The sequence below is a fragment of the Peromyscus maniculatus genome, chromosome 12, assembly GCF_049852395.1.
Source record: "Peromyscus maniculatus bairdii isolate BWxNUB_F1_BW_parent chromosome 12, HU_Pman_BW_mat_3.1, whole genome shotgun sequence".
NCBI lineage: Eukaryota > Metazoa > Chordata > Mammalia > Rodentia > Cricetidae > Peromyscus > Peromyscus maniculatus.
In genome coordinates, this window is record NC_134863.1 from 13,259,774 (window position 1) to 13,287,453 (window position 27,680).

The 27,680-nt window shown below is 41.8% G+C and overlaps 1 protein-coding gene across 3 annotated transcripts in view; it reads left to right on the top strand.

Annotated features, from left to right (window-relative positions):
* The window catches only part of LOC143268230 (uncharacterized), a 79,120-nt gene extending 51,671 nt beyond the window's left edge, over positions 1-27,449 (top strand). The window contains exons 1-8 of one of the 3 annotated variants that reach the window (XM_076549375.1): positions 12,848-13,417; positions 14,548-14,572; positions 18,102-18,224; positions 21,441-21,511; positions 22,179-22,203; positions 23,576-23,689; positions 26,519-26,589; positions 27,257-27,449. In XM_076549375.1, coding sequence (XP_076405490.1) covers positions 18,146-18,224; positions 21,441-21,511; positions 22,179-22,203; positions 23,576-23,689; positions 26,519-26,589; positions 27,257-27,319 — 423 coding nt within the window. In that variant the 5' untranslated portion in view covers positions 12,848-13,417; positions 14,548-14,572; positions 18,102-18,145 and the 3' untranslated portion in view covers positions 27,320-27,449. Of the gene's footprint in view, positions 1-9,064; positions 9,203-11,446; positions 11,518-12,847; positions 13,418-14,547; positions 14,573-18,101; positions 18,225-21,440; positions 21,512-22,178; positions 22,888-23,575; positions 23,690-26,518; positions 26,590-27,256 lie in introns of those variants that run through there. The other 2 variants (XM_076549377.1, XM_076549376.1) reach the window with 2 other exon arrangements.
* The last annotated feature ends 231 nt before the right edge of the window (positions 27,450-27,680 follow it).

The following is a 27,680-nucleotide window of genomic DNA, read 5'->3' on the forward strand; positions in this document are numbered from 1 at the left end:
GTCTGGGGACACTGACATCTTTGGGGGACCTTAAGAAAATTAGAATGATGGTCAAGTTCTGGCTAGAATAGCCTACAAGGTAAGACCATCTCAGCCAGCAGCCTTGAAGCTGTTCTGGATGCAGAATTCTGAGGAAACTGCAACAGGGGCATTCTGAGAGGCTGGATCACCTGGACCATCTGTTTTCCTTGGTGTCTGGTCCCCTTGCTCTGAAAACACAAACTTTCAAAGGTAACATACATATCTAAATTATCACAAGTATGGCCTCTGTGGTGTGCACAAGTCAGTTAAAGATGATTTTTTTGTTTTATGTTGTAGAATATTATTTTAAGATGTATTACATTTGTTTGTTCTGTAGAACATTGGCTTAATGATAAAAGGATGTGTTGCATTCTTTTATGTTGTGTTTTTTTGGCTTTGTGAAGTACTCTAGACAGGCTTTGCCAGTCTAGAGTACTTGATATTCTGGTGAAGGGCTGATGGCCAGTGGCAGGCCAGGAGAAAGGAAGGAAAGGGCTGGCAGAATAAATAGAAGAATAAATCTGGGAGGAAAAGAAAGAAGGAGCCAGAGAAGGCTAAGAGGACTTCAGGGGCCAGCCACCCAGCCACATAGCCAGCCATGGTGGAAGAGTAAAATTAAGATATACAAAAGTAAGAGAAATGTGAAAGCCCAGAGGCAAAAGGTAGACAGGATGATTTCAGTTAAGGAAAGCTGACTCAAACAAGCCAAGCTAAGGCCAGGAATTTATAATTAAGACTAACTCTCTGTGTGTATTTATTTGAGAGCTGCATAGCGGAACCCCCAAAAGAACAAAAACAGCCAACAACAGTTTTCTGATTGAGCAGGTAAAATATACATCACTTGTCTTGTAGTTTTTGTAGGATTATTTCTTTATGTCTGTAGCCAGGATTTTTATGGGGTTTCCCCTGATCAAATATGATCCCAATTACCTTTAATGAATCCATAGCCTTTTATTTCCTTTGGAAACAAAAGCATAACTTCTTCCCCAAAGTAACATATTTTTTTTAATTCAATTTAAGACATTTAAAAATATATATAGAGACTAGTTTAATTTGGTAGTTTTTATAATCCAATGTCTCTCAGCAGCTATCAAAACATTTTGCTCATCAGCAATCAAAACGTTTAAAGACAATACAACACTATACAGGATCCAGGCTTTCTGTATATTTCCCATCTCTACATGGCTTATTCTTTTTTTTATTTTTTAACTTTACTTCTCTCTTTAAAGACTTTATGCTGTGGATATTGTTCTATATAAATAAAACACTGATGGCCAGTGACCAGGCAGGAAGTAGGTGGACAGGCAGGAAGTAGGTGGGACAAGGAGAGAGGAGAATTCTGGGAAACAGAAGGCTGAAGAGACACTGCAGCCACCGCCAGGATAAGCAGCATGTGAAGACGCCGGTAAGCCACCAGCCACGTGGCAAGGTATAGATTTATAAAAATGGGTTAATTTAAGATAAAAGAACAGTTAACAAGAAGCCTGCCACGGCCATACAGTTTGTAAATAATATAAGCGTCTGAGTGATTATTTTATAAGTGGATTGTGAGACTGCGGGGCTTGGGGAACCTGGAGAGAAGCCCTCCAGCAACAAATGGCGCCCAACGGCTCGAGTTTCCACCTTAAACCTGACAATATTTAATAACCAATTCTAAACAGAGCCAAAACCAGGTTCCTGCTTCTTGTCTCATATGGGCAGCTAGACGCTGCAAAATGAAGGTTTGAACACTGGAGGGTTCCTGGTGTGTGCGTTTGACCAGCAGTATGGCGGAAATGAGGCGTCTGCCAGTGGCACATTATGCTGTGTGGTAGATTTAGTCTTTACTAGTATTTAAAAAAAAAAAAGAGGTTTCTGGACTACACACTGCTTTGATAAAAGCTTAGACCTACTATTTCTGAGAATTGATGACTCCCAGAGCTGGCAGAAAATGTACCACCGCCATGTTGGGAAGCTGAAGTGGGCGGAGCCAGCAGCCACAGCGCTGTTTCAGTCTTAGAATGGTGCAGCTTAAAGCAATAGGCTCGAGGTAATATAAAACATAAGCCACGTAAAGATGGCTACCACACAGAGAATCTGGATTATGTTCTCTTTGATATTTGTAACTGAAGAAAAACATTTGATTACAAAAGCTGTTGAGTTATGCCAAAATGTATATTTTAAAGGTACCTTCACTTCAAAATTTGGATTTAAGGATATGTTGCTTTGGAAAAGAGATTCTGCTTTTGTTTCCACAGAAAGCCAGAGGCTGTGGATTTGTTCCAGATTAAGATACATCAGGTTTGACCAGCCAAGACCCCCTGAAAGGTCTCCGATGACACCATGGCCCAGATGATCCAACATCCAGAGCGGTTTCAAGGCAACTGGTTCACACAATACAGCCTCATGGACTACCCCATAGGCCTAAAATTTTCTTTGCATCCCCATAAGATACAGCGCCCCCCTCCAGCAGGAAGTAGTAAGAGATGCTACGCCCAAATTCCCAAATATACCAAGCTGGCTTTAGAGGTGGAATTGGCTCACTCCCCCTCTAAACCCAGACATATTGCTTTAAAAAAAAATGGTTAAGAGATTCTTGTGTCCCAAATCAGAAGAGCCCTCTGGTATGGGACAGAGAAAAACCAATATTTTTATTTAAAACAGATTGATTATAAATGTGATCTCTTTCTAAAAAAGAAAAGGGGATATGATATAGATATATAGGAGGATATGGAGATGATAAGATAAAAGGGTAGATTAATGAACCTACTTTTAAAGAACAACTTGTTTAAAATGTTTTACATTGGTATAGATTTTAGTTTATGTTTAAAATGTTTTACATTGGTATAAATTTTAGTTTATTGATACAAACTTAAAGTTAATTTTGTTATACTGTATATATATATATATATATTTCTATGTATATATATATATATTTCTATTCTTGTTTGAGGTATTATGTTTATGTAACTCATTTAAAATTGTAATGGATAATTAAAAATAGATTAATAATTAGTCATCTATGATAATCATATTTGTAGCCATGTTAGTTAAGTCTTCTAGGTATACATAGATATATTTCAGATAGATAGGTAATCTTCAAACACTTCATAGACCTAGAGAATATGGCATTTAAATAACTTAGAATTCTGTTGACGTGAGACACAATTGCTCCTGGCTGCACCAATTGATCCTGAGAGAATGTTGGGCTTCTAAGACATTTCCATTTGGAAGTTTGTCTTTTTGGCACAAAATGGCCTACGGGGCAAAAAACTGCCCTTGCCTTGATGTCTGACAGTACAAATGCAATGCTGTCCTTTCTGGACAAGCGGGACACAAGGAAAGGGACCACTGTACTCTGCCAAGACAGGGTAAGATGGTCTTTCAAAAATCCTGCTTCTGAAAGTAGTCTGTCAGATACTCTAGGCCTGTAGCCAATTTAAATGCACCAACAATGCTGAGAAACATTAGGTGACTGTCCAGGCTGCCAGCTGTCTTGGTCTACTCTTGCAAGATTCCCGAAAGTTGCTTGCATCCATCTACCATTTCTCAGGTACCATTATGTTCCTTCTCAGGTCTTTGATGTGGTTAAAGACTAGATAGTTGTAATTTCCTCAGTTATGATAAAAGATAAGTTAGATATAAAACCTTAAATTCACAAATATAAGATAGATAGGACATCTTCTTTAATATTGTAACTGTTATTCTTGCTCAATAATTGTTTTGTTATATGTAGTTTTACCATATTAAAGTTAAAACCTTACTTTTTAAAAAAAAGAAAAAAAGGGGAAGTGCTGTGGATATTGTTCTATATAAATAAAACACTGATGGCCAGTGACCAGGCAGGAAGTAGGTGGACAGGCAGGAAGTAGGTGGGACAAGGAGAGAGGAGAATTCTGGGAAACAGAAGGCCACCGCCAGGATAAGCAGCATGTGAAGACGCCGGTAAGCCACCAGCCACGTGGCAAGGTATAGATTTATAAAAATGGGTTAATTTAAGATATAAGAACAGTTAACAAGAAGCCTGCCACGGCCATACAGTTTGTAAATAATATAAGCGTCTGAGTGATTATTTTATAAGTGGATTGTGAGACTGCGGGTCTTGGGGAACCTGGAGAGAAGCCCTCCAGCAACAACTTTATTTTTAAATTATTGCTTTTTACAACTGTCTATATCCTTTTTTCCCCCTTAAGCCTTCACACATTGTTAAATGCACTGTAACCTGTCTAGAGGCTATAACAAATAGCTTGTGTTTGGACCTGTCTTTACTAAGCATCTGCGTCATTCTCTGATCACATGACATACAGCTCAGCTTAGCCCATGGCACTGGCACATGGTACTAGTGGCTGGCAACTGGCTCCATCCCACAGGCAGCAGCCTGAAGCCATGTCTTTGTACACTGCCAAGAACTAGCCTGCCGGAGAGACTACAGGACTAGTTCTTTGCCCATAATTTTATTTTTTGTTTTCTCAGGCCCTATGTTTGGGTATTCATACCCTCCACATTAGAAGCCATTTATAGACAGATTTTTTTGTTGGGACCAACAGCTCCCCAATAATGACACAGGGATTTCTTATTAATTATTAAAGCTTGGCCTGTAGCTTAGGCTTGTTTCTAACTAGTTCTTATAACTTAAATGAACCTATTTGTATTAATCTATGTCATGCTATGAGTCATGTCTGTTACTTCTCCTACTGCATGTTTTGTTTATTCCCATCTCTCAGCATCTTTGTCTTTCTTTCCAACATACTCTGTGCCCCCAAAATCCTGCATAGCTATTGGCCATTTAGCTTTTGATTAAACTAATCACAGTGACATATTTTCATACAGTGTAATCAAGTATCTCACAATATTATCTTTTTCCTTCTTTTTTTAGAGCTTCCAGGTTTACTATTGAGTTGCCAACATTAGATCTCTTTGTTTTTTTTGTTTGTTTGATTTATATGTGGACACTTGCATCTTAGAATGCCTTCTTTGTGTCTCATAGCTTTGAGCATGCTGTGTTTTCATTTTCATTCAATTTGAAAAATTTCTTTCTTGATTTCTGTTTTGACTCAATTTTCATCAGTAGTTAGTTATTTAGTTTCCATGTCTCCATTCACTTATTGGCATTTCTGCTGTTGTTTATATCTAGGTTTAATCCATGGTGTTCAGATAAGATACAGAATGTTATTTCCATTTTTTTTTAAAATATCTATTGAGACTTACTTCATGTCCAGTTGTATGGTCAATTTTGGAGAAAGTTCCATGAGCTGCTGAGAAGAAAGTATATTCTTTTGTGTTTGGATGAAATATTTCCTAGATATCTACTAGGTACATATGGTTTATGGCATTATTTAACACTAGCATGTCTCTGTTTAGTTTTTATCTAGATGACCTGTATATTGAAGAAAGTGTATTGAAGTCACCCACTATTGCTGTGTGAGGGTCACTATGTAATTCTAGCTGGGATTAAAGGTGTGTAACACCATCACCTGGCTTAATCTGTATTTTTAATTATACATTACATTTTAAAATGAGACGCATAAGCATAATAACCAAAACAAGAGTAGAAACATACATGCAGTATTACAAAATTAACTTCAAATTTGTATCAATATATAAACACTCATACCAATATAAAATATTTAAGACTGGTAGTTGTATTTGGTTTAAAAATAGATTCAATAATCTATCATTTTATTCTATTATTTTTATATCCTCCCTTTTTCTTTTCAGAATGGAATCTTGAATCTAATCTCTTTTGGTCAGCTTTTTTTCTGACCATTACCAATAACAACTTGTAATCAACCCCCCTAAAATTATAACAAATATCCATAGCCAATATTTTGGGAATGTGGATGTTGTTTTCTGTAGACTGCTTCCTGTTTTCTTGGGGCACTATTAATCTTTGAGGGAACTTTGAGAAAATCAGGATAATTGTTAAGTCTTGGCTAGAGTAGTCTGTGAGGCTGGATCATCTTAGTCAGCAGCTTTGAAGCTGTTTTGCATGCTAGATCACATTGGTCCATCCATTTTTATTGGTGTCTGTTCCCCTTGTTCTGAAAATATATAGACTTTTAATGGTAACATCCATATCTGTATCAATATAAATATAGATTGTGCATTGTACACAAGTCAACCAAAAGAGGACACCAGATCTCATTACAGATGGTTGTGAGCCACCATGTGGTTGCTGGGAATTGAACTCAGGACCTTTGGAAGAGCAAGCAGTGCTCTTAACCTCTGAGCCACCTCTCCAGCCCGATATTTCCTATCTTTATGTGACTTGTTATATTTTTAAAGTACTCTATTCCTTTTTAAAGGACTTTCCCTACACTTTATCTTTTCTATCCCAAGGGTATGCATATTTTAAAACATGCTGTTATCCATTTAGAAGTCTTCATCTGAATCTGTCTTTACTGTGTATCTGTAACCTTTTCTGTCTGCAAAAACCCTAAACCTGCCATGAAGTATGCTGCTGGGAGATACTTCTCTCTACTGTGCCCCGTGTGATGGGAACCCACCGTGTGGCTTAGTTCATGGTGTGGTGGCCATTGCCAGGAGCTTTGTCACTGTACTGCAGCAGGTATGAGAGACACAAGACTAGGAAGTCATGTCTGGCTCCATTTCTGTGTGTTTAGAACCTTTTTTAAAGCTCGCTCAGGCTTTATGTGGAGGAACATGGCCCTGGAAGTTGGGTGCCATTTATAGGCAGAGTTTTCCTCTCCTGACCCCCGATCCCAGATAATCAACATGGAGACTTAAGATTACTTATAAATGTCAGCCAATAGCTCAGGCTTATTACTAACTAGCTCTTACATTTTAAGTTAACCCATGTACCTCAATTATGCTCTGCATGTGGCGGTACTTTTATTAGCATGTTACCTACATCTCCTGCTCCCTCTGCATTGGGCTGGCAACTCCTCTGACTCCACCCTTTCTCTTCCCAGCATTCTCAGTTTGGCTCTCCTACCTAAGCTTATCCTGTTCAGCTATTGGCCAGTCATCTTCTTTATTAAACCAATCACAGTGACAAATCTTCATAGTGTACAGAATGGTTACTCGACAGCAGGACTATCTCTGCAGACTGAAGGAAATACCAAAGACCTGATGTGTTGTGGATTATTAGCTTGGGATGTGTTACATTTGTTTATGCTGTGCAATATTTATTTAATGATGCAAAGATATGTTGCATTCTTTTATGCTGTATTTGTTTAACTCTGTGAAGCTATGTTACTTTGTCTCCCTAAAACACCTTATTGGTATAATAAAGAGCTGAATGTCCAACAGCTAGGCAGGAGAAAGGATAGGCAGGGCTGGAAGGCAGAGAGAATGAATTGGAGAAGAAATCTGAGAAGAAATCAAGGAGCAAGAAAAGGAGAGGAGAACTCCAGGGGCCAGCCACTCAGCTACACAGTAAGCTGTGGAGTAAGAAGTAAAGAAAGGTATATAGAAACAGAGAAAGATAAAAGCTCAGTGGCAAAGGTAGATGGCATAATTTAAGTTAAAAAGCTGGTTAGAAACAAGCCAAGCTAAGGCCGGGCATTCATAAGAAAGAATATGCCTCTATGTGATTTATTTAGGAGCTGGATGGTGGGCCCCCAAAAAGCAAGAGTAAAAAACAAAAGAAACTACAGAGATCTTTTCTGAAAAAATAAAAAAGAAAGCATAGCAATATAGAGAAGATAGGACTTTGGTGAGAAAGGCATGAACAGGTATAGTGCGTTCTCGATGCTCCTGTAGTCATTACCCCTATCTTAGCCAGAGTTAATAAAGGCTGTACAGATGATCAATGAGGATGCCACCTAGAAAACGATGTGTATAGGCACTGTTGTAGATGTAACAGTCTTATTAAATAAGAAACACAGAGCCAAATGCAGAGTCAAAAGCCCAAGAGGTCAGAGCAGTAGCTAAGAGCTGAGACTTAAAACCACCTTCTTAACCTTCTTGCCGCTGCTGTCCTTCCCCTCAGAAAGAGGCCTACTTCCTGTGTGTCTGTCTTTTTATTGACTTTCTGTTCTGCCTTCTTATTGGTTGTAAACCCAACCACATGACCCCCTCGTCACTGCCAGTCTATACAGACCTCTAGGTCTCTATGGTTGGTATTGAGATTAAAGGCATGTGTCTCCATGCTGGCTGTATTCCTGAACACACAGAGATCTGCCTGTCATGTGATCAGGATTAAAGGTGTGTGCCACCACCACCCAGCTTCTGCTATGGCTTGCTATTAGCTCTGACCCCCAGGCAACTTTATTTAAACATACAAATAAAATCACACTTCAGTACAAATAAAATATCACCATAGCTCCTGTAGTCATTACCCCTATCTTAGCCAGAATTAATAAAGACTGTACACATGGTCAATGAGGATGTCACCTAGAAAATGACGTGTACAGGCACTGTTTATTATATTACCAATGCACCTGGCTACTGTTCTTGTCAATTCGTAATGAGGACATATCCAGGCCTGGCTAGTGGAAGGGAAGTTCCTACTCATCCCAACCATCATGTGACAACTTGGCTCTGAGTGACTTTGAATCTGAGCATCTCTAGAAAATATGGAAGCCTTGTTCACCTCTCAGTGTGGTCCTCTAACCAGAGAATCACTAACTGATAGGCACTAGGCAGGTTGAAAATATTGGAGGAAGATCATATATTTCTGCTAAGCTAGGGCCCTTCTATAGTTTCTCAGGTAAACAGTGAAGGTAAACAGTGAAAATAAATACATTCTCTACTGTTAGTTACATGAGTAACCAACACAAACCTCATGCTACCTGAGTTCACTCATGTTGCTCACTCTTCTGCCATTTAATAGACACCACAGAGAAATTCTGTAGTGCATCCATTTCCTTGAGGGCAAGTTGTGTGTGTGTTTGTGTGTGTGTGTGTGTGTGTGTGTGTGTGTGTGTGTGTGTGTGTAGGGAAAACATTTACTTTGTAGTTGGCCATCATGAAGTAAAGTACAGTGGCATTTAAAATAACCCAGGCTGTAGTCTTGGACTTATATGAGCTGACTTGCCTAGATAGCAGCTGTTGGGTGTCACAGTATGATGAGTTCACAATGAACGTTCTATGACATGCTGCTGACATGTACTTAGATATGTTCGCACCGCAGTGCAGAGTGCCAGTATATATTGCGACTTGCCTCCAATATACACGCTTATAGATACAGAGATATTGTTTTGGAATTAGAGTATAATGGGGAACTGCTGTAGTCGAGGTATGACATTACTAGCCATTGAATACTTCAATTAGACTGGTTAATGTTTCTCAAAATATCTTTAAATATTTATAACTTCTGTGTTGTTAGAATTATGTTTTATTATGTATTATGTATATTCTATTCTCTATGAAATACTTTGAAATACAGTCCAGAAGAGGCTAGCTCCCCAGAACTGCTCCAGGGTTGTGAATAGAAGACCTCTTTCAGAGCTATAGCTGTCTTCATGAATTGTTCAAAACCTAAATATAGAGATGTTCATATTTGTGAAGAGCTGTTAATTAAGATTGTATGTTTTCAATGATCTTATAATACTAGACATTTTAATATGTAATGTTAATCCATCAAGAATTCTGGGGTTCATTTCATTAAACAGGTATACACTGACCATGGTAAAGTAGCTAGAATATTCTAGAGAACAATGCTGGCTATTTTTAGGCATGGACATTTGATTGATTGTATACTTAGGTCAACATAGGAATCATTTAAAAATCTATACCTCTTTTCAATAGAGATTGGTAAATTTGAAATGTAGGTCTTTAGGACTATCAGTCATATGCCATTGAAGAACAGTGACCTGGGAATTTAAAATTCAGGACTTTGGATAGCAGGATATTTTACAATATCTAACCTTCCCAAGTGTTGACACTGCTTGGGTTATATTCATTAAATGACTCAGCAACAGCATAGACACATGTTCTTCTTTATTGACTATGTGAATTCCCAGGGTGGAATAACACAACAGAGAGAGAGAGAGAAAGAGAGAGAGAGAGAGAGAGAGAGAGAGAGAGAGAGAGAGAGAGAGAGAGAGAGAGAGAAGGGGAGGGGAGGGGAGGGGAGGGAGGGAGAGAGTGGAGAGAGGGAGAGAGAGGGAGAGAGAGGGAGAGGGAGGGAGAGGGAGGGAGAGAGAGAGAGAGAGAGAGAGAGAGAGAGAGAGAGAGAGAGAGAATATGCTTAAGTAGAAGAGCCAAGATGTGAACCCAGACATATTGCCCACTATCCTGAGTCTCTAAACACATGTGAGGATATCTGCAAGTCTGTAGAAGTCCTAGGTACTATCTACTTTATGACATAGCCCATGACAGGTATTGTTACATCAGTGTCACATTTCATCCTAGTCATTATAAGGAAGTACCAGTACTTCTCATCAGTTCACAGATACTTAGGGTTGGGACACTCACCTTTACCCCTGGCCTAAAGACAATTACAAATGGGGAGATCTTTGATTGGTGTCTAATGGCAATACAAATGTGGCCCTTAGAAGTACAGAGACCTTGTGAGCTATACACCCTGAAAGAGTGACACATAAGTACCCAGAATATCTACCCAGTTTTTAGAGTATGCATCACCCTTGAAGCAACTCTCATGTAGAACTGTGTTAAAGGACTTGAATGATCAACAGGATCCAGACAATCATTCTTCCCCATCACTGCTGGTTTTAAATTGGATGCCACAAAACACATGAATACAAAGGTTCATAGAATAGTAAGAAAAGACTAGAAGGAGAAACAAGACACAATATGCTTATTATTGCTTTCCACTCTTCAGTAAATTATTGTTGTATGTCAAAGGATGAAGGATCAATACAGTTACACCATATGCCTCATACTAAATTCACTTCCCCAGTAAAATGTATATGTTATCAAGGCTAAAATTCTATGTTCTTTGTGGTGAATGCAGAATCAGAATGTATCAATTGATGGAGGTTGAAATATGTTTGTGAGATATGCTGAAGGGATTGTTAGTTCTTCTGGGCTTCAAAATGATCTCAGGAATTGATGGTGATATGTTGTTTAATTGTGAGATTTATTTTAATGGAGAGAGTGAGATGGCTCAGTAAGTATCAGTGCTTGTCACCAGACCTGATGTTTTGATTCTGTCCCCAGAATTCACCTAATGGAAGGAGAGACTTGGCCACCAAAGGTTGTCTTCTGATGTGCTCCCTCCCACACTGAATAAATGTATAAAAGCTTTTTAAAACATGCATTCAGTAGTTACATATTGAAACACAGACTCTCACATTGCTTTAGATTCCTATTCTCTAGAAAGCAGGAAAAAAAACCCCTGTTTATTATTATTTTTTTAATCTTTGCCTACATTTGCCATTAGGAAAAACAGTCCAGTAGTCGCTTAACTAAGTCTAATCACATGTACTGATGCCATGCACTTTTATCCATGTCAAGTAAAGATGCTTGGGTGGGTAAATGGTACCATGAACTGACAGTTATTTTTCTGTCCCTCTAGTTACACCTGAACATCAAGTTGCAACACCATCTTCAACTGATGTACAGAAGTCCCCCAGTTCTTTGACAAAGGTAAACAGTTTCTTTATGAAAGAGTGAAAAGCTGCTTTAATGATTCTTCCCTTAGGTTTTGGTGGCTCTCACACTTGAAAAATAAAGTTGGTTAGGTTATCATGGGTGTTAAATAGTATATTTAGGAAGAAGGGAAAACAGAATTTGACCAGATTAGTGATTGCATAGAACACCCACACATGCTTATGTCAGGTATTGATTTTGAGTCAAGGGGACAGGATGTCTTTGGGAGCATGGTGTTCCGCTTTTGACAAAAGTATGTAAATTTCACTTGGAAGTTGATAGGCATATCATCCATGTAGACTTGAATGTTCACGTAAGGGTCTCCCGCTTTTATGACTTCTAGAGCCTCTGGTTTAGGTTAAATTTGATTGTTCCCCAAAGATCAATGTTGTGGAAGCTTCATATGCCCCAGTATAGGGTGTCCAGTTGCTCAGAACTCTAAGTCATGGGATGCACGTACATTATTAGAGTGCCTCATAAAAGGGCATAGTAGTAATATAGTAATCATAATAATCAGTAGAATACAGGAAACTTAGATATTTTTGTACCACTCTAGAAATCACAACAGAGATGGGGCTATTTTTTTCTCAACACAGAAACACCAACTCATCCTAAGCCTATGAGGTCTTAAATAAGGGCGATTACAATTCTGAATACCTTAAATATCCTAAAACTATGGCATGTAGGACTGGGTCTCATACAACCCAGACTTGCCTCACACTGCTGGTCTCCTGCGTTTCTACCACCCAAGTGCGGGAGCTACAGGTGTAGACCAGTATGCCTGACTCAAACACATGGAAGTGCACGTTATCCTCGGGGACCACGAAACCCTCGGCCTCGACTGGGGTGCGTGCGTGCGTGCGTGCGTGCGTGCGTGCGTGCGTGCGTGTGTGTGTGTGTGTGTGTGTACGCGTGTGTAAGGGGGTCCTACCCAACTCATGGACACACCCTTCCCTAAGATCCTGGCCTCGAGAGGAGGCCGGACGGGGCCTGTTTGGGGCCCTCCTTGAAGAGAGGGGGGACATTTTCCAGTCAGAATTCACGTCCTCTTCCAACACCCCCGCCCCCGGCCAGCCCCGGGGTCACTTTGGGTCAACAAAACGGTATTTCCCCTTCTGGAAGCCCCTGCCAACACCATGTGCAGACCGGAGTCCTCAAGTCAACCTCGCCCCCGCTCAGCTGCCGCCAGGAGAGAGGAGAGGCACCACGCAGCCAGCCACGCTTCCAGCTTGTGAAAAACCGCGGGAAGCCTGGGCGCGGGCGGGCGGGCGCGGCCCTCCCGGGGCACCCGAGCTACGGTCTGCGCAAGCGCAGAGGGCGGCCGTGCAGGGAGGCGCGGGAGAGTCACCGGGCCGGGCCGCAGGGGTGTCTCTGCCCGGGAAAGTCAAAGGCGGAGCCCGGGGCGTTTGCTCGCGAGGCGCGCAGCCGGACGGACGCGGGCAGCGGAGAGAAACCTGTTGTGGCGATGGGGAGACCCCAGCCCTGCCACGTCAGCCCCTGCTGTGTCCGAAAACCCCGGCCTCGCTCTCCTCACGCCCTGCCCGGTTTTTGGACGCTAAGGTCTTTTTTCTAAGATGCCGCCGCTGGCATCCTGGACTGTGGGCCCGGAAGAGAGAGAGGGACTCCCGAGGCATCAGAACAAGGCGTGGCCTTGCGAATCGGACGCCCTGGACCAGGCAGGGAATATGCTGTCTCCGGGAGACCCGTGGGAAGCTGAGGCCGCCTTTGAACTAGCGCCCTCGAAAGCAAACCCCGGCGGCGGGCGCGGGAGAACCAGGCGGCGGCGGCGGCGGCGGCGGCGGCAGTTTTTGGGGAGAGCAAAAGAGCACGTGGTGTTGGCTTTTATGTGGCGGCACGATGTTATTCATTAAGCGGCACTGTTACCGAGCGAGAAAAGGTTCGAGGCACCACGAAACCCACTCTCAGAGTTTATTAGGGAAGGAGGGACAGAAGAGAATGTGCTTGGACCTATGGAAGATCTGTGGGGACGGGGGGAGGAGAAGAAGGGGACAGGACGCTGTGACTAGCTTTCGTTTTTTTTTTTTTTTTTTTTTTTTTTTGGTTTTTCGAGACAGGGTTTCTCTGTGTAGCTTTGTACCTTTCCTGGAACTCACTTGGTAGTCCATGCTGGCCTTGAACTCACAGAGATCCGCCTGCCTCTGCCTCCCGAGTGCTGGGATTAAAGGTGTGCACCACCACCACCACCACCACCACCACCACCACCACCACCACCACCACCACCCGGCCCCTGTGACTAGCTTTTTATGGATTCCCCTGCCCGAGGGCATATGTAGCTATGCCACGTATGCGCATAGATTGCCTAATGCAGCGCATGGATTACATAGGCCATAAAGCCTTGGAATGACTAATCATTTTGGCAGTACATGCTCGGTCATGTGGGGGGGGGAGTGGCCACTGACCAGGAATTCCAACCCATGGGCCACAGAGGGACTCTACAAAGGAAGCCGGTGGTATGACAACCTGAGCTCTGAGCTTCAAGCCTCCTGTCTGGAAAAACTGGGAGTTCTTGGCTCTGTGACTTTTGGCAAACGTATCCTTTCTGTGTCTACATTGCCTTCCTCAATAAAGTAGCAATAACAATATTTACTTAATTGCCTTAAAATATTAAAAGATATTAATCTGTCCTGGCACATAATAAGTGCTCAATAAAGGTTAATTCTTGTTTCAAACAAACAAACAAACAAACAAACAAACAAATCATAGTAACCAGATATAGAGTTGCTCTGTCATGTCGTGATATACCTTAGCTGACCATCAGTGGAGGCGAAACACACCTGATGTGGCCTCTAGTCAGCAAAAGTGAAAAACAGACTAGTGTTTGTCACAAAGAAGACGTCCTGAGATATTCTGTCAGTATCATACGACATACTAATCCAGAATCTTCCACCCAAGGGCTTGGCAATCCTTGGTGTAATAATGCCCAGCAAACACGTGAGCCAAAGTGTTGTACAAACAGAACTCACCATAATCTGAGTCTCAAAGTGTTTTCTTTACTGTGTTTTGCAGGTGGACCCAGGAAAAGACGGATGTGGTATGTATTCCAGAGTCACTGAAGACATGTTTTAGATGTGAATTGTGTGAATACTGGTTGTCTTTTGTCTAGTGTACCACAGTAAGCAAAACACATTCATCAATTGACAGTTGGGAGTTTGATTTAGAAAAAAAAGTGATACCTCAAGTAAGAAATCATAGTCATGTGTCTACAGTTGCTACGTCTAGCTGTGACCTCCTTAGTTTGGGATTTTGTGCACCAGGCTATGTTTAAACTTATTTTATCTAGACAGATGTCCATGTCATTGAACCCAATTTTCAGGAAAACTGTTGTGAAAAAGAAATTAAGGACCTGAGCCCCCATGCCAGCTGGCCATAAGACAACTGTGGAGGGTCTAGCACAGGCTCCATTCTTGTTCTGGGAGACTTTTTTTTAAAAACTGTATTTTGTTTACTCCATCTATGTTGATTGAGTAAACAAAATACAATTTTTTTAGGAGTGGGGGATGAGAACATAGGGAAATGGGAGGGTCAAGCTGGAACAGGGACAGAGTGGGAGGGCAGGGAGGAAGATACCATGATAGATGAGGACATCATGGAAACAGGAAGAGGCAGGGTGCTGGGGAGACTCTCAGGAGTCCACAAGGTTGACCCCACCTTGTTCTGCTGGCAGTGGTCCAGAGGGTGCCTGGACCGGTCTACTCTAGTGACCAGCCTAGCAAATAACCTAGCTGTCATCATAGAGCCTCTGTCCAGTGGCTGATGGAGGCAGATACAGAGATCCACGGCCAGGCACCAGGCTGAGCTCCGGGAATCCAATTGATGAGAGAGAGGAGAGATACTGCAGGTGAGGGACATTGTGATCATGATGAGAGGACGTGCAGAGATAATGGACCACAGTAGTGGGAACACATGAACTGTGGACTGGTGGCTGTGGAGCTCCCATGGGATTGGACTAGGCCCTCTGGACATGGAAGACAGTTGTTTGGCTCAAACTGTTTGGGGGGCACCCAGGCAGTGGGATCGGGATCTGTCCCTGGTACATGGGCAGGCTTCTGGGAATCCGGTGCCTGTGGTGTGACACCTTGCACAGCCTTGGTGCAGTGGGAAGGGGCTTGGACCTGCCTAGGCTCAGTGAGCTGGGCTCTGCTGACTCCCCATGGGAGACCTTGATTTGGGGGATGCGGGGTGGCTTGGGAAAGAGGGTTGGGGATGGGAGGAGGGAGGAGGGGGGTCTGTGGATAGCATGAGGAGTGAGTAGAAAATTTCTTAATAAAGAAAAATAAAATTAAAAAAAATGTAACTGGAAATGAGCCAGCTGGTTTATATTAAAATTGTAAATTCCTTGAGAAAAAAATAGTATTCATGATTTACCTATAACAATGTGTTTAAAGCTCACCACAGCCATATGTAGTGAGTTGATATGTGTTTTCCTAAGCAGATGAATACACCAACGCCCAGAATAAGTGACGAGGATCTTCACATATGCAGTGCAACGACTGCATTTAATACCCTGCCTGCACACATTTAGCAAGTGTGGAAGAAAACAGCCCATGTTGTGGTGTAGTTCACAGATTCTTTGCTTACCACTACATTGAGATAGGATGGATGTGTGCTAGACTTCGTGGGCTCCTTCCAGTAAAACCTGAAAAACTTTAAGGTGTTTAACAATATTAGTATGGACACAAAAAGCAACACAATTTAGGCACAGTGTCCACTAAGAACTCTAGTCTCCACCTGGATGTTGATCTGTGATGTCGGACTTTTTGGACAACATAGTGTTTTGTTTTTGAGACAGGATCTCACTATGTATCCATGGCTCTCCTGGAACTAGCTACATATATACCCTTCTGACTTGGATATCACACAGTTCTGCCTGCCTGTGACTACAGAGAACTGTTACACAAGGAGTTCACTACCACACTCAGTGAGATTATATATTTAAAAATGGAGTGCACTCTATTATGCTCCAGGAGTTTTCTTCTCAGTGGTGATTGGTCCTCATGTTTTCAGTGTGACCACTCATATATGTGTACACACACACACACACACACACACACACACACACACACACACACACATATATATTCAGCAATGAAGAGTATATGGCTCAGTAACATCATTTCAAAAGTATTTTATGCACAGTGTGTTTACATTTTCAGTACTTTGTTATATGGTAGTTTGTATTAAGAAAAGCTAGTATGCTAATATGGGCTGGAGCTTGTGGCCCAGTTGCCTCAGTGCATGATTAGCATAACCACGCGCAGTTTGCTAATTAAACCCAGAGTTTGACTCCTAATTCTGCTCAAAATGTGCCCAGGATGTCTCAATCTTATTAGTCCTTGTCCTTGAGAAGTGGAAGAAAGAGAGACATAAGTTCGTTCTTTGCTGTAGAAATTTCAGGCTAGACTAGAACACAGATCTGTTCTGGAAAAATTAAACGGCAATATAGAGAAGATAGGACTTTGGTGAGAAAGGCATGAACAGGTATAGTGCGTTCTCGATGCTCCTGCAGTCATTACCCCTATCTTAGCCAGAATTAATAAAGACTGTACAGATGGTCAATGAGGATGTCACCTAGAAAATGACGTGTACAGGCACTGTTTATTATATTACCAATGCACCTGGCTACTGTTCTTGTCAGTTCGTGATGAGGACATATCCAGGCCTGGCTAGTGGAAGGGAAGTTCCTACTCATCCCAACCATCATGTGACAACTTGGCTCTGAGTGACTTTGAATCTGAGCATCTCTAGAAAATATGGAAGCTTTGCTTACCTCTCAATGTGGTCCACTATCTAGAGAATCACTAACTGATAGGCACTAGGCAGGTTGAAAATATTGGAGGAAGATCATATATTTCTGCTAAGCTAGGGCCCTTCTATAGTTTCTCATGTAAACAGTGAAGGTAAACAGTGAAAATAAATACATTCTCTACCGTTGGTTGCATGAGTAACCAACACAACCTCATGCTACCTGGATTCACTCAAATGTAGCTGACTGTTCTGACAATAACAAATACCACAGAGTAATTCGGTAGTATATATACATTTATTTGAGGTCAAGCTGTGTGTGTGTGTGTGTGTGTGTGTGTGTGTGTGTGTGTGTGTGTGTGTACATGCATGTATGCATGCATGTGTGTGTATGTGGATGGATATATATATATATATATGTATGTATGTATGTTTATTCATATGTTTTGCACTGAGAAGTTTCACAGTATATAGCACCCTAGTAAACACTACTCAGAAAGGAGGGAGTTTATAAAGTTTACCATATTTATGGGACTCCAAGAGAGACATGGACACTGTTTATCAGGTAAAAGCAAACTTAATACAGTCATGTTGCTCTTCTTTTAACAACACCACATTGACATGAATTTAGACTTGCCTACACCACCAATGCAGTGCATGCTGGAGTGTGCAGTGCACTCAGTGATCCTCCTGAAACACCACTGTGACGCTGATGATGGTGCCTGGAGAATGGGCATGCCATGGAGTGTACTAAAACAGACTGGTTTCCTCTATTTTCTGCCATGAAACTGACATAACTGTCTCTACTGTTAATGCAGTCCCAGAATACAATCTATTGGAAAAGAACCATCAACAGCAACACATGGTTGCTTCTGAGAAGGCTGAAGTACCGGAAGTCCAGGCAGACACTTCTGGCCATGTACCATCTACTGAAAGAGAAGGTACTGTTGAAATGCATTAATCTCATTGGGTGACATATGGTAGTTGTGGATCATCATTGTATGATAGGAGGGAAAGGTGATGATATTACCATAGTTTCCTGTGTAGATAATGTTGACTTGCATAGTTCCTCAGCTGAAATTCAACCACACGATTTAAGAATGTAATGTAAATTCACCTTTTGCAAACATTGAGTAATAAGAAACAGAGGAAAGGTGAACTCAATCTTGTCTCTGTCACTGTCCCTTCACCTGGTGTAGGCAGGAACAGGTGAGGCAACCTCTCTGTTACTTTCTCCCACATACCGGTGATGTAGATGAACTGAATGTAAACAAGCTCAAGATTGGCATGGTCATTGTCAAAATTGTCAAGAGTGAGCACAAAATTTGAAACAGATAACAGCATTTCTAGTCTGACCAAAGGGGAGTGGGTCTCTGGAGTAGTGTGTCACACCCTATGCTTATGGGAAAGAACAGAGGCAAGGTCATGGAAGGAGGTTTCTGTGTTCTTCCTTTTCAAAGGCATCATGGTAGCCTTGTCAGGGGTAATATTCTTGGGTTCATCTCTGTCATTTGAAGGCAGTCTTTCAACACTTAGCGCTTATCCCCATTTACCACTACCAAGTGTCCAAGCCTGTCATTGTACTTAGTAGCTCTCCATGGAATTTGTGCATAAGGTTCTTTCCCAGTTTGTGTGATAAAATACTATGACCCAAACATGCCAAAGAAGGAGTGCTTGTTTTCCCATGATACTATGAGTATGGTGTGCATATTTGCTGAGCAACCATAGATACAGGAGCCTGAGGCAGAGGTCCAGTGCAACAGAAATAGAGAAAAAGAGTGTTTCTTTATGCTCAGCTCACCTTCTCCTTCTACAGTCATGGATCTCAGTCCAGGAGTAATGTACTAACAGCTGAACCATTTGCTACCTCAGTTAACCTTGTCAAGATAATGCCATAGAGGCATCACCAGAGCCCTGACCTATCAGTTGACTCCTGATATTTGCCATCACCATGCCCATAAACAGTTTGGGGTTCCAGTCTATGATAAAGCCAGTCTCTCTGGTGAGAGACAACTTGCCCCTGTGCATTCAAATGTGTGTATAAATTTCTTACCAAGTGGTCCTGGTGATACTGAATGAGCAGATCCTGTCCCTGGGTCCCCTGGGACATTTGTAGTAGTGCTTTCTTGGTCTTCTGTTGATCATTTAGTCCATCTTCAAAGGACAACCAAAGATTAGACAGCTAAATAGCTAGCAGGCTTCTGTTGTATGGCCTCATTGCAACACTGGCAATGTCCTGACAAGTAAAGACCTCATATATGTCTTTAGCTTTTACCAGTCTATGTTCCTTGACTTTAAGTGCCATGCTAGGTGATTTCAGTCAAGGGAGATTTCAGGCTGATATCTATCATGGAACCTTTGACTTAATGGATGAGAAAGGGTCTGCCCTTTGGGTGATCTTTGGTGCTTTTAGAGACATCCTTGCTTCAGCCTCCAATATGCAGAGACTGTGTTTGTGAGTTTTCCTAAAATATTGCCCATGTTCCTCATAATACAGGTTATACACCCGAGGGGGTCAGCTCTCCAGACACCTGCAGGAGGTGCCTGTCCCCTGTGCTGTCACTACTCGAGTCTCTCACTCTTGGCGTGGTCTGACCTGTCTCTTCTTTCCTGGGGACATGAGTTTATGCTCTAAGGAGTCTCTCTTCTCTACGTGGCTTTACTTTTTCTACTTCAGTAGGCTCACAGCCCAGGCCCATCAGAACTACGTCTGCATCCCTTGGATTCTCTCAGTCTGCAGTTTTTTTTTAACTTCCTATTGTGCACTATATCTGTAGGTTCAATGCATACTGTCCTCTTCTGACCTGTGTGTGACAGAGAGACAAGATTCTCCTCTAGCCCCCCCGACTTTCATCTCCGTTCTTGTTACCTCTTGCCACCCTCTCCCTCGCTCCAGCCACTTCCCTTTCATTATTGCCATGTTTCTTGGTCTGGAAAACCTTGGAGGCCTATGTGGTCCATTTTTCCAGTTACTTTATTGGTTATTTTGTGTACTGGAACACGTTGTCCAGGCAATGTGGACTAATTCCCACACATGTTCTCATCTTGTCCTGGGTGTTCCAGGTCTTTCTGTAATCATTTATTGTCTCACAAAGCTCATGAGATTGAAAAGATCAGTGGAGAGAACAGAAAAGAACCTTTTTCAGAAAAATATGTCTGGAAAGTCAGTTGACTCTCTAGAAAGGGTGTGGATCAGACCTTTATTACATGTATATAGATAAAAGTCTCCTGATGGCCAGCTGAGGTTGATGAGAGTAGCAGCTATCCTGCGTTCAAATCATCTCAGAGACTGATTGAACTCTGTGATTTTTATCATAAGGTTACTTTTCTGTGGTTCTTGAGTGTGTAGCAGTAAAAGCACATGTGGTAAAGACTGAGATCAATAATTTGAGCCTGGAACCTTCATGGTTGACTGAGAGAACCAGGTGCAGAAGGGTCACTTCTGCTGGATGCACTGCCAGCTGTTGAGCATCCCAAATATAATAAATGTAAAAAGAAATTTTTTGAAAGATTTATTTAATCCTTACATGATACAACTATTCTTTCACACTGCTTAAGATTCAGATTTCATAGAAAGGAAAATATATCTGTTCCTCATTTCTCTCCAGACCTGTACGGGGCCTTAATTTGTCTTCCTGGAAGACAGTCCAGTGACAACCCAACCATATTTTCCATTAGATTTAGTTGCCATGGAAGAATCCTCTTGTACACTGTAAAGATTTGTCACTTGAATTGATTTAATAAAAGGCTAATTGGCCAGTAGCCAGGCAGGGCGACCAAACTGAGAATGCAGGGAAGAGGAAGGGCAGAGTCAGGAGTCCCCAGCGAGACCCAGAGGAAGCAAGATGAGAATACTGTAGGGATAAAAGGTACCACACCACGTGGCTAACTATAGATAAGATATGGGTTAATATAAGTGAAAGATCAAGTTATTAATAAGCCTAAGCTACCGGCCAAGCATTTGTAAATACTATAAAGCCTCGGACGCAATTATTTCAAAAACAACTGCTGAATGTTTAGGTGTTGCTGAGGGGACAGAAAAGTCTGATGATATTTAGACCCATGTACTAAATCCATGCAGTTTTATCCACATCAAGCAAAGATGCCCTGTAATAATACTAAGTCCTGTGAGCTGAGAGTCGCTTCCTTTCCCCTAGTGTCCCCTGAACCTACCACCAGTGCGGCCTCACCCCGCTACAAGAAACATCGACGAGTGAAGACTGTGAGGGTAAGAGGGCCTTTCCTTTCTCTGAGGTAGAAAGGTTACCTCGGTGGTCCCCTTGTGCTTCAGTGGGTATCACATTTCATTCATTAAACTGATCTGAGTCATCACGGATATTAGAGAGCTTATTTAGGAAGAGGAGGGAATGGAACTGTACCAACTTGGTCCTGATCAAGACAGCATACATCACAATGTGGCACAACTTTGTGTCCTGCTGTATGAGTGATCCCACCAAGGTGGGGGCCTCTAGTTTACACCAGTCCTCATGGTTGAAAGATCCTCTGAACATCCTCAAGCTGGACACACTAAGCTTCCAACCATATACTCAAGTTATTTGTAAACCATAGTCTAGAAACAAAAAATACCTTAGTGAAACATAAAAGTTTTTATAGATGGTATGTGATGTAAGTTTTGCAACCCTCTATAGGCCAGATAGGTTTACCTGATCTGCCACTGAATAAGAAAAAGTATGCCCAGTACTAGTTTGTATCACAAAGGACAGAGTCCCAGATCTCTGTGACATCATCGAATAATGTACCCATTAATATAGTCTCTTTGTTACTACTCTTCTCTGTCCTGATTTCAGTCACACGATGTTAGTGGGCAAAACAGCTTTGTAGACATTGCTCAGCATGATCATGACATTAAATATTTTCTTTCCTATTGATTGCAGGCGAAGACCAAAAAACATAGATGTGGTATGTATTGTGGGATCATTTTCCTAAGACAAAACTGAGGTAGGAATTGTGAAAACACTGGTTGTATTTTGTGTGATACACCACTGTGATGTAAGATATTAATGATATGAGAATTGTTGTGTTAATTTTTCTCTTAGTTTCTTTTGAAGGCAAGGGCCACAGCAAGTAAGTAATCATGGATATTTCTATGGTTCTTGTGTTCAAAAGAAATCTTTTGTTATTTGAGGGTATTGTACTTCAATTCTTGTTTAAATCTGTTTTCCCCCCAAAAGTAGGATGCCTTTTTCACAACCTAATTTCCAGTTACTGATGTGTAAATTGAAAATCAGAATACAAGGTAACTACAAAAATGTGTTCAAACCTCATCTCAGATATGCAGGGTCAGTTACATGCTTGTGTTCCTTCATAAATGAGTTAACTAGAACTCAAGAGGTAGTGATGAGGCTCCTTAGATGTGCATCTTAAGAGCCACTTCTTACCTCATCAAGGGCACAGTAATCCCCGTGGAGAGCTCTGTCCTCTTACATCTGTCTGCAGTAAGGCAGATCGATAGGGATCCCAAACACTGCAGTGACGGCTGTGGTGGTTGGAAGTCCTAGGAAATGTCACTCAGCATGCAACAGACAGTCACTGCTTTGAATGGTAGAGGAGCACAGTGCTCCTTTTAAGATGACAGAGTCTCACAATTAAATAAAATATACAGAGGAGTAGGATGGATATTTCTAAAATGGGTTTCTCTGGGATCTGGAGAATAGCATGAACAGAGTAGACAACAGAAGCATGGGCCCAAAGAGGAACACAATTTAAGTACATGTGCACTGAGAACTGCAGTCACCACCTGGAGGTTGATGTGTGCTACCTCATTCTCTGAGAATATATTGCTTTTGGGGGCGGGTTTCAGGGACTCACAGTTTGTCCTTATCTATACTGGAACTACCTACTTATGTACCATACTGGCCTAGAAATCACAGAGCTTCACCTCCTCTGCCTACAGAGAACTGTTATGAAAGCAGTGCACTCCATATCCAGTGGGAATACATCTTTAAAGGTTGGGTACACTCTGCTCCATGTGTTTTTCCTCTCAGGGTTGGTCAGTGCCTGTGATTTGAAGGTGAGCACTCATTAGGTACATGTATTCAGCAAGGAAACACACACACTGTCACACTGCCATGAATTTAGGACTTGCCTACACCACCAATGCGGTGCATGCTGGAGTGTGCAGTGCACTCAGTGATGCTCCTGAAACACCACTGTGACTCTGATGATGGTGCCTGGAGAATGGGCATGCCATGGAGTATACTAAAACAGACTGGTTTCCTCTATTTTCTGCCATGAAACTGACATAACTGTCTCTACTGTTAATGCATGCCAGTTTCCAGAATTAAAAGAAGACTCTTTGGGAAAGGGAAAATATCCCCCAAGGATGCTGAAGTACCGGAAGTCCAGGCAGACACTTCTGGCCATGTACCATCTACTGAAAGAGAAGGTACTGTTGAAATGCACTAATCTCATTGGGTGACATATGGTAGTTGTGGATCATCATTGTATGATAGGAGGGAAAGGATGATATAACCATAGTTTCCTGTGTAGATAATGTTGACTTGCATAGTTCCTCAGCTGAAATTCAACCACACGATTTAAGAATGTAATGTAAATTCACCTTTTGCAAACATTGAGTAACAAGAAACAGAAGAAAGGTGAACTCAATCTTGTCTCTGTCACTGTCCCTTCACCTGGTGTAGGCAGGAACAGGTGAGGCAACCTCTCTGTTACTTTCTCCCACATACCGGTGATGTAGATGAACTGAATGTAAACAAGCTCAAGATTGACATGGTCATTGTCAAAATTGTCAAGAGTGAGCACAAAATTTGAAACAGATAACAGCATTTCTAGTCTGACCAAAGGGGAGTGGGTCTCTGGAGTAGTGTGTCACACCCTATGCTTATGGGAAAGAACAGAGGCAAGGTCATGGAAGGAGGTTTCTGTGTTCTTCCTTTTCAAAGGCATCATGGTAGCCTTGTCAGGGGTAATATTCTTGGGTTCATCTCTGTCATTTGAAGGCAGTCTTTCAACACTTAGTGCTTATCCCCATTTACCACTACCAAGTGTCCAAGCCTGTCATTGTACTTAGTAGCTCTCCATGGAATCTGTGCATAAGGTTCTTTCCCAGTTTGTGTGATAAAATACTATGACCCAAACATGCCAAAGAAGGAGTGCTTGTTTTCCCATGATACCATGAGTATGGTGTGCATATTTGCTGAAAAATCATAGATACAGGAGCCTGAGGCAGAGGTCCAGTGCAACAGAAATAGAGAAAAGGAGTGTTTCTTTATGCTCAGCTCACCTTCTCCTTCTACAGTCATGGATCTCAGTCCAGAAGTAATGTACTAACAGCTGAACCATTTGCTACCTCAGTTAACCTTGTCAAGATAATGCCATAGAGGCATCACCAGAGCCCTGAGCTATCAGTTGACTCCTGAGATTTGCCATCACCATGCCCATAAACAGTGGTGATCAGTTTGGGGTTTCAATCTATGATAAAGCCAGTCTCTGGTGAGGGACAACCTACTCCTGGGCATTCAAATATACATTTGAAGTACTTACAAAATGGTCCTGGTGGTAAAGAATGAGCAGATCCTGTTCCCGGCTCCCTGGGGACATTGGTAGTAGTACGTACTAGGTCCTCTGTGGACCATTTAGTCCCTCCTTGTAGGACATCACAGACTGCTAAGTAGTTAGCAGGCTTCTCTAGCAACACTAGCCTCATTCTTACCTTAGCGATGTCCTGGTAAATAGAAGCCTCATGTGTGTCATTAGCTCTAAGCAGTCTATGTTCCTTAACTTTAACTGGCATTCTGTGTAATTTGAGTCAAGGAGGGTTATAGGGTGATATCCTTCTTTGATCCTTTAAATTAATGGATGACATAGGGAGAAAGGATCTGCCCTCTGGATGATCTTTGGTGCTCTTAGAGGCATCCTTGCCTCAGCCTCCAATATGCAGAGACTGAGTTTGTGAGCTTCCCTAAAATACAGCCCATGTTTCTCAGAATAAATTGTATGGACAGGAGAGGATCAGTTCTCTATGCACCATAATGTGTGTCTGTTTCTTACGCTGTCAGTACTTGAGTCTCCCACTTTGGCGTGGTCTGACCTGTCTCTTCTTTCCTGGGGACATGAGATTATGCTCTAAGGAGCCTCTCTTCTCTAAGTGGCTTCCCTGTCACTTTTTCAGTAGACTCACAGCCCAGGCTAATCAGAACTATGTCTGCTCCTCTAGGATTCTCTCATTCTGCAGATTTTTTTTTTTGCTCTCTATCATAGACTATAACTGTGGATTCAGTGTGTAGTGCCTGCTTCTGAGCTGTGTGTGACAGAGAAACAGGATTCCTCTTCTAGTCACTCCCTTTCTGTCTCTCTTCTTATGATCTCCTGCCCCTCTCCTTCCCCAGCCACTTCTCTTTCATAATTGCCACAGAAGCTTATGTGGTTCCTTCTTTGTGTTACCTTATTGTGGGTTCTCCGTACTGCAACACATTGTCCATGCAATGGGTCCTAAGTCCCAGACATGTCCTTATTCTCAGTCCCGGGTGTTCTAGGTCTTTCTGTAATCATTAAATGTCAGTTTCTCACAAAGCTCATGAGACTGAAAAGATCACTGGTAGAGAGCAGAAAAGACCCTTTTCAGAAAAACATGCCTGGAAAGTCAGTTGAGTCTCTAATAAAAGTGTGGATCAGACCTGTACTACAGGTACATAGGTAAAAACTTCACCTGAAGCTGAAGAGAGTAGCCATTGCCCTACCCTGAAAGTCATCTCAGGGACTGATTGTACTCTGTGGTTTTTATCATAAGATTTGTTATAGGGGACCAGTGAGATCTTAGCAGTAAAGGCACTTGCTGTAAAGACTGAGATCAATACTTTGAGCCTGGAACCTACATGGTTGACTGAGAGAACCAGGTACAGAAGGGTTACTTCTGCTGGATGCACTGCCAGCTGTTGAGCCTCTCAAACAGAATACATATAAAAAGAAATTTTTGAATGATTCCCTTAATCATTACACCACATAATGGATTCTTTTACACTGCTTGAGATTACCATTTCCTACAAACAAAAAAAAAATCTGCTCCTCATTTCTCTCCAGAGCTACTCTCTGCCTTTATTTCTCTTCCTGGAAGACAGTCCTGCAACAACCCAACCATATTGTTCATTAGGTTTAATAAGATGTTCCAAGTCCAGTTGCTTTTACTCACATCAAGCAAAGATGCCCTGTAATAATACTAAGTCCCGTGAGCTGAGAGTCGCTTCCTTTCCCCTAGTGTCCCCTGAACCTACCACCAGTGCGGCCTCACCCCGCTACAAGAAACATCGACGAGTGAAGACTGTGAGGGTAAGAGGGCCTTTCCTTTCTCTGAGGTAGAAAGGTTACCTCAGTAGTCCCCTTGTGCTTCAGTGGGTATCACATTTCATTCATTAAACTGATCTGAGTCATCACGGATATTAGAGAGCTTATTTAGGAAGAGGAGGGAATGGAACTGTACCAACTTGGTCCTGATCAAGACAGCATACATCACAATGTGGCACAACTTTGTGTCCTGCTGTATGAGTGATCCCACCAAGGTGGGGGCCTCTAGTTTACACCAGTCCTCATGGTTGAAAGATCCTCTGAACATCCTCAAGCTGGACACACTAAGCTTCCAACCATATACTCAAGTTATTTGTAAACCATAGTCTAGAAACAAAAAATACCTTAGTGTAATATAAAAGTTTTTATAGATGGTATGTGATGTAAGTTTTGCAACCCTCTATAGGCCAGATAGGTTTACCTGATCTGCCACTGAATAAGAAAAAGTATGCCCAGTACTAGTTTGTATCACAAAGGACAGAGTCCCAGATCTCTGTGACATCATCGAATAATGTACCCATTAATATAGTCTCTTTGTTACTACTCTTCTCTGTCCTGATTTCAGTCACACGATGTTAGTGGGCAAAACAGCTTTGTAGACATTGCTCAGCATGATCATGACATTAAATATTTTCTTTCCTATTGATTGCAGGCGAAGACCAAAAAACATAGATGTGGTATGTATTGTGGGATCATTTTCCTAAGACACAACTGAGGTAGGAATTGTGAAAACACTGGTTGTATTTTGTGTGATACACCACTGTGATGTAACATATTAATGATTTGAGAATTGTTGTGTTAAATTTTTTTTCTTAGTTTCTTTTAAAGGCAAGGGCCACAGCAAGTAAGTAATCATGGATATTTCTATGGTTCTTGTGTTCAAAAGAAATCTTTTGTTATTTGAGGGTATTGTACTTCAATTCTTGTTTAAATCTGTTTTCCCCCCAAAAGTAGGATGCCTTTTTCACAACCCAATTTCCAGTTACAGATGTGTAAATTGAAAATCAGAATACAAGGTAACTACAAAAATGTGTTCAAACCTCATCTCAGATATGCAGGGTCAGTTACATGCTTGT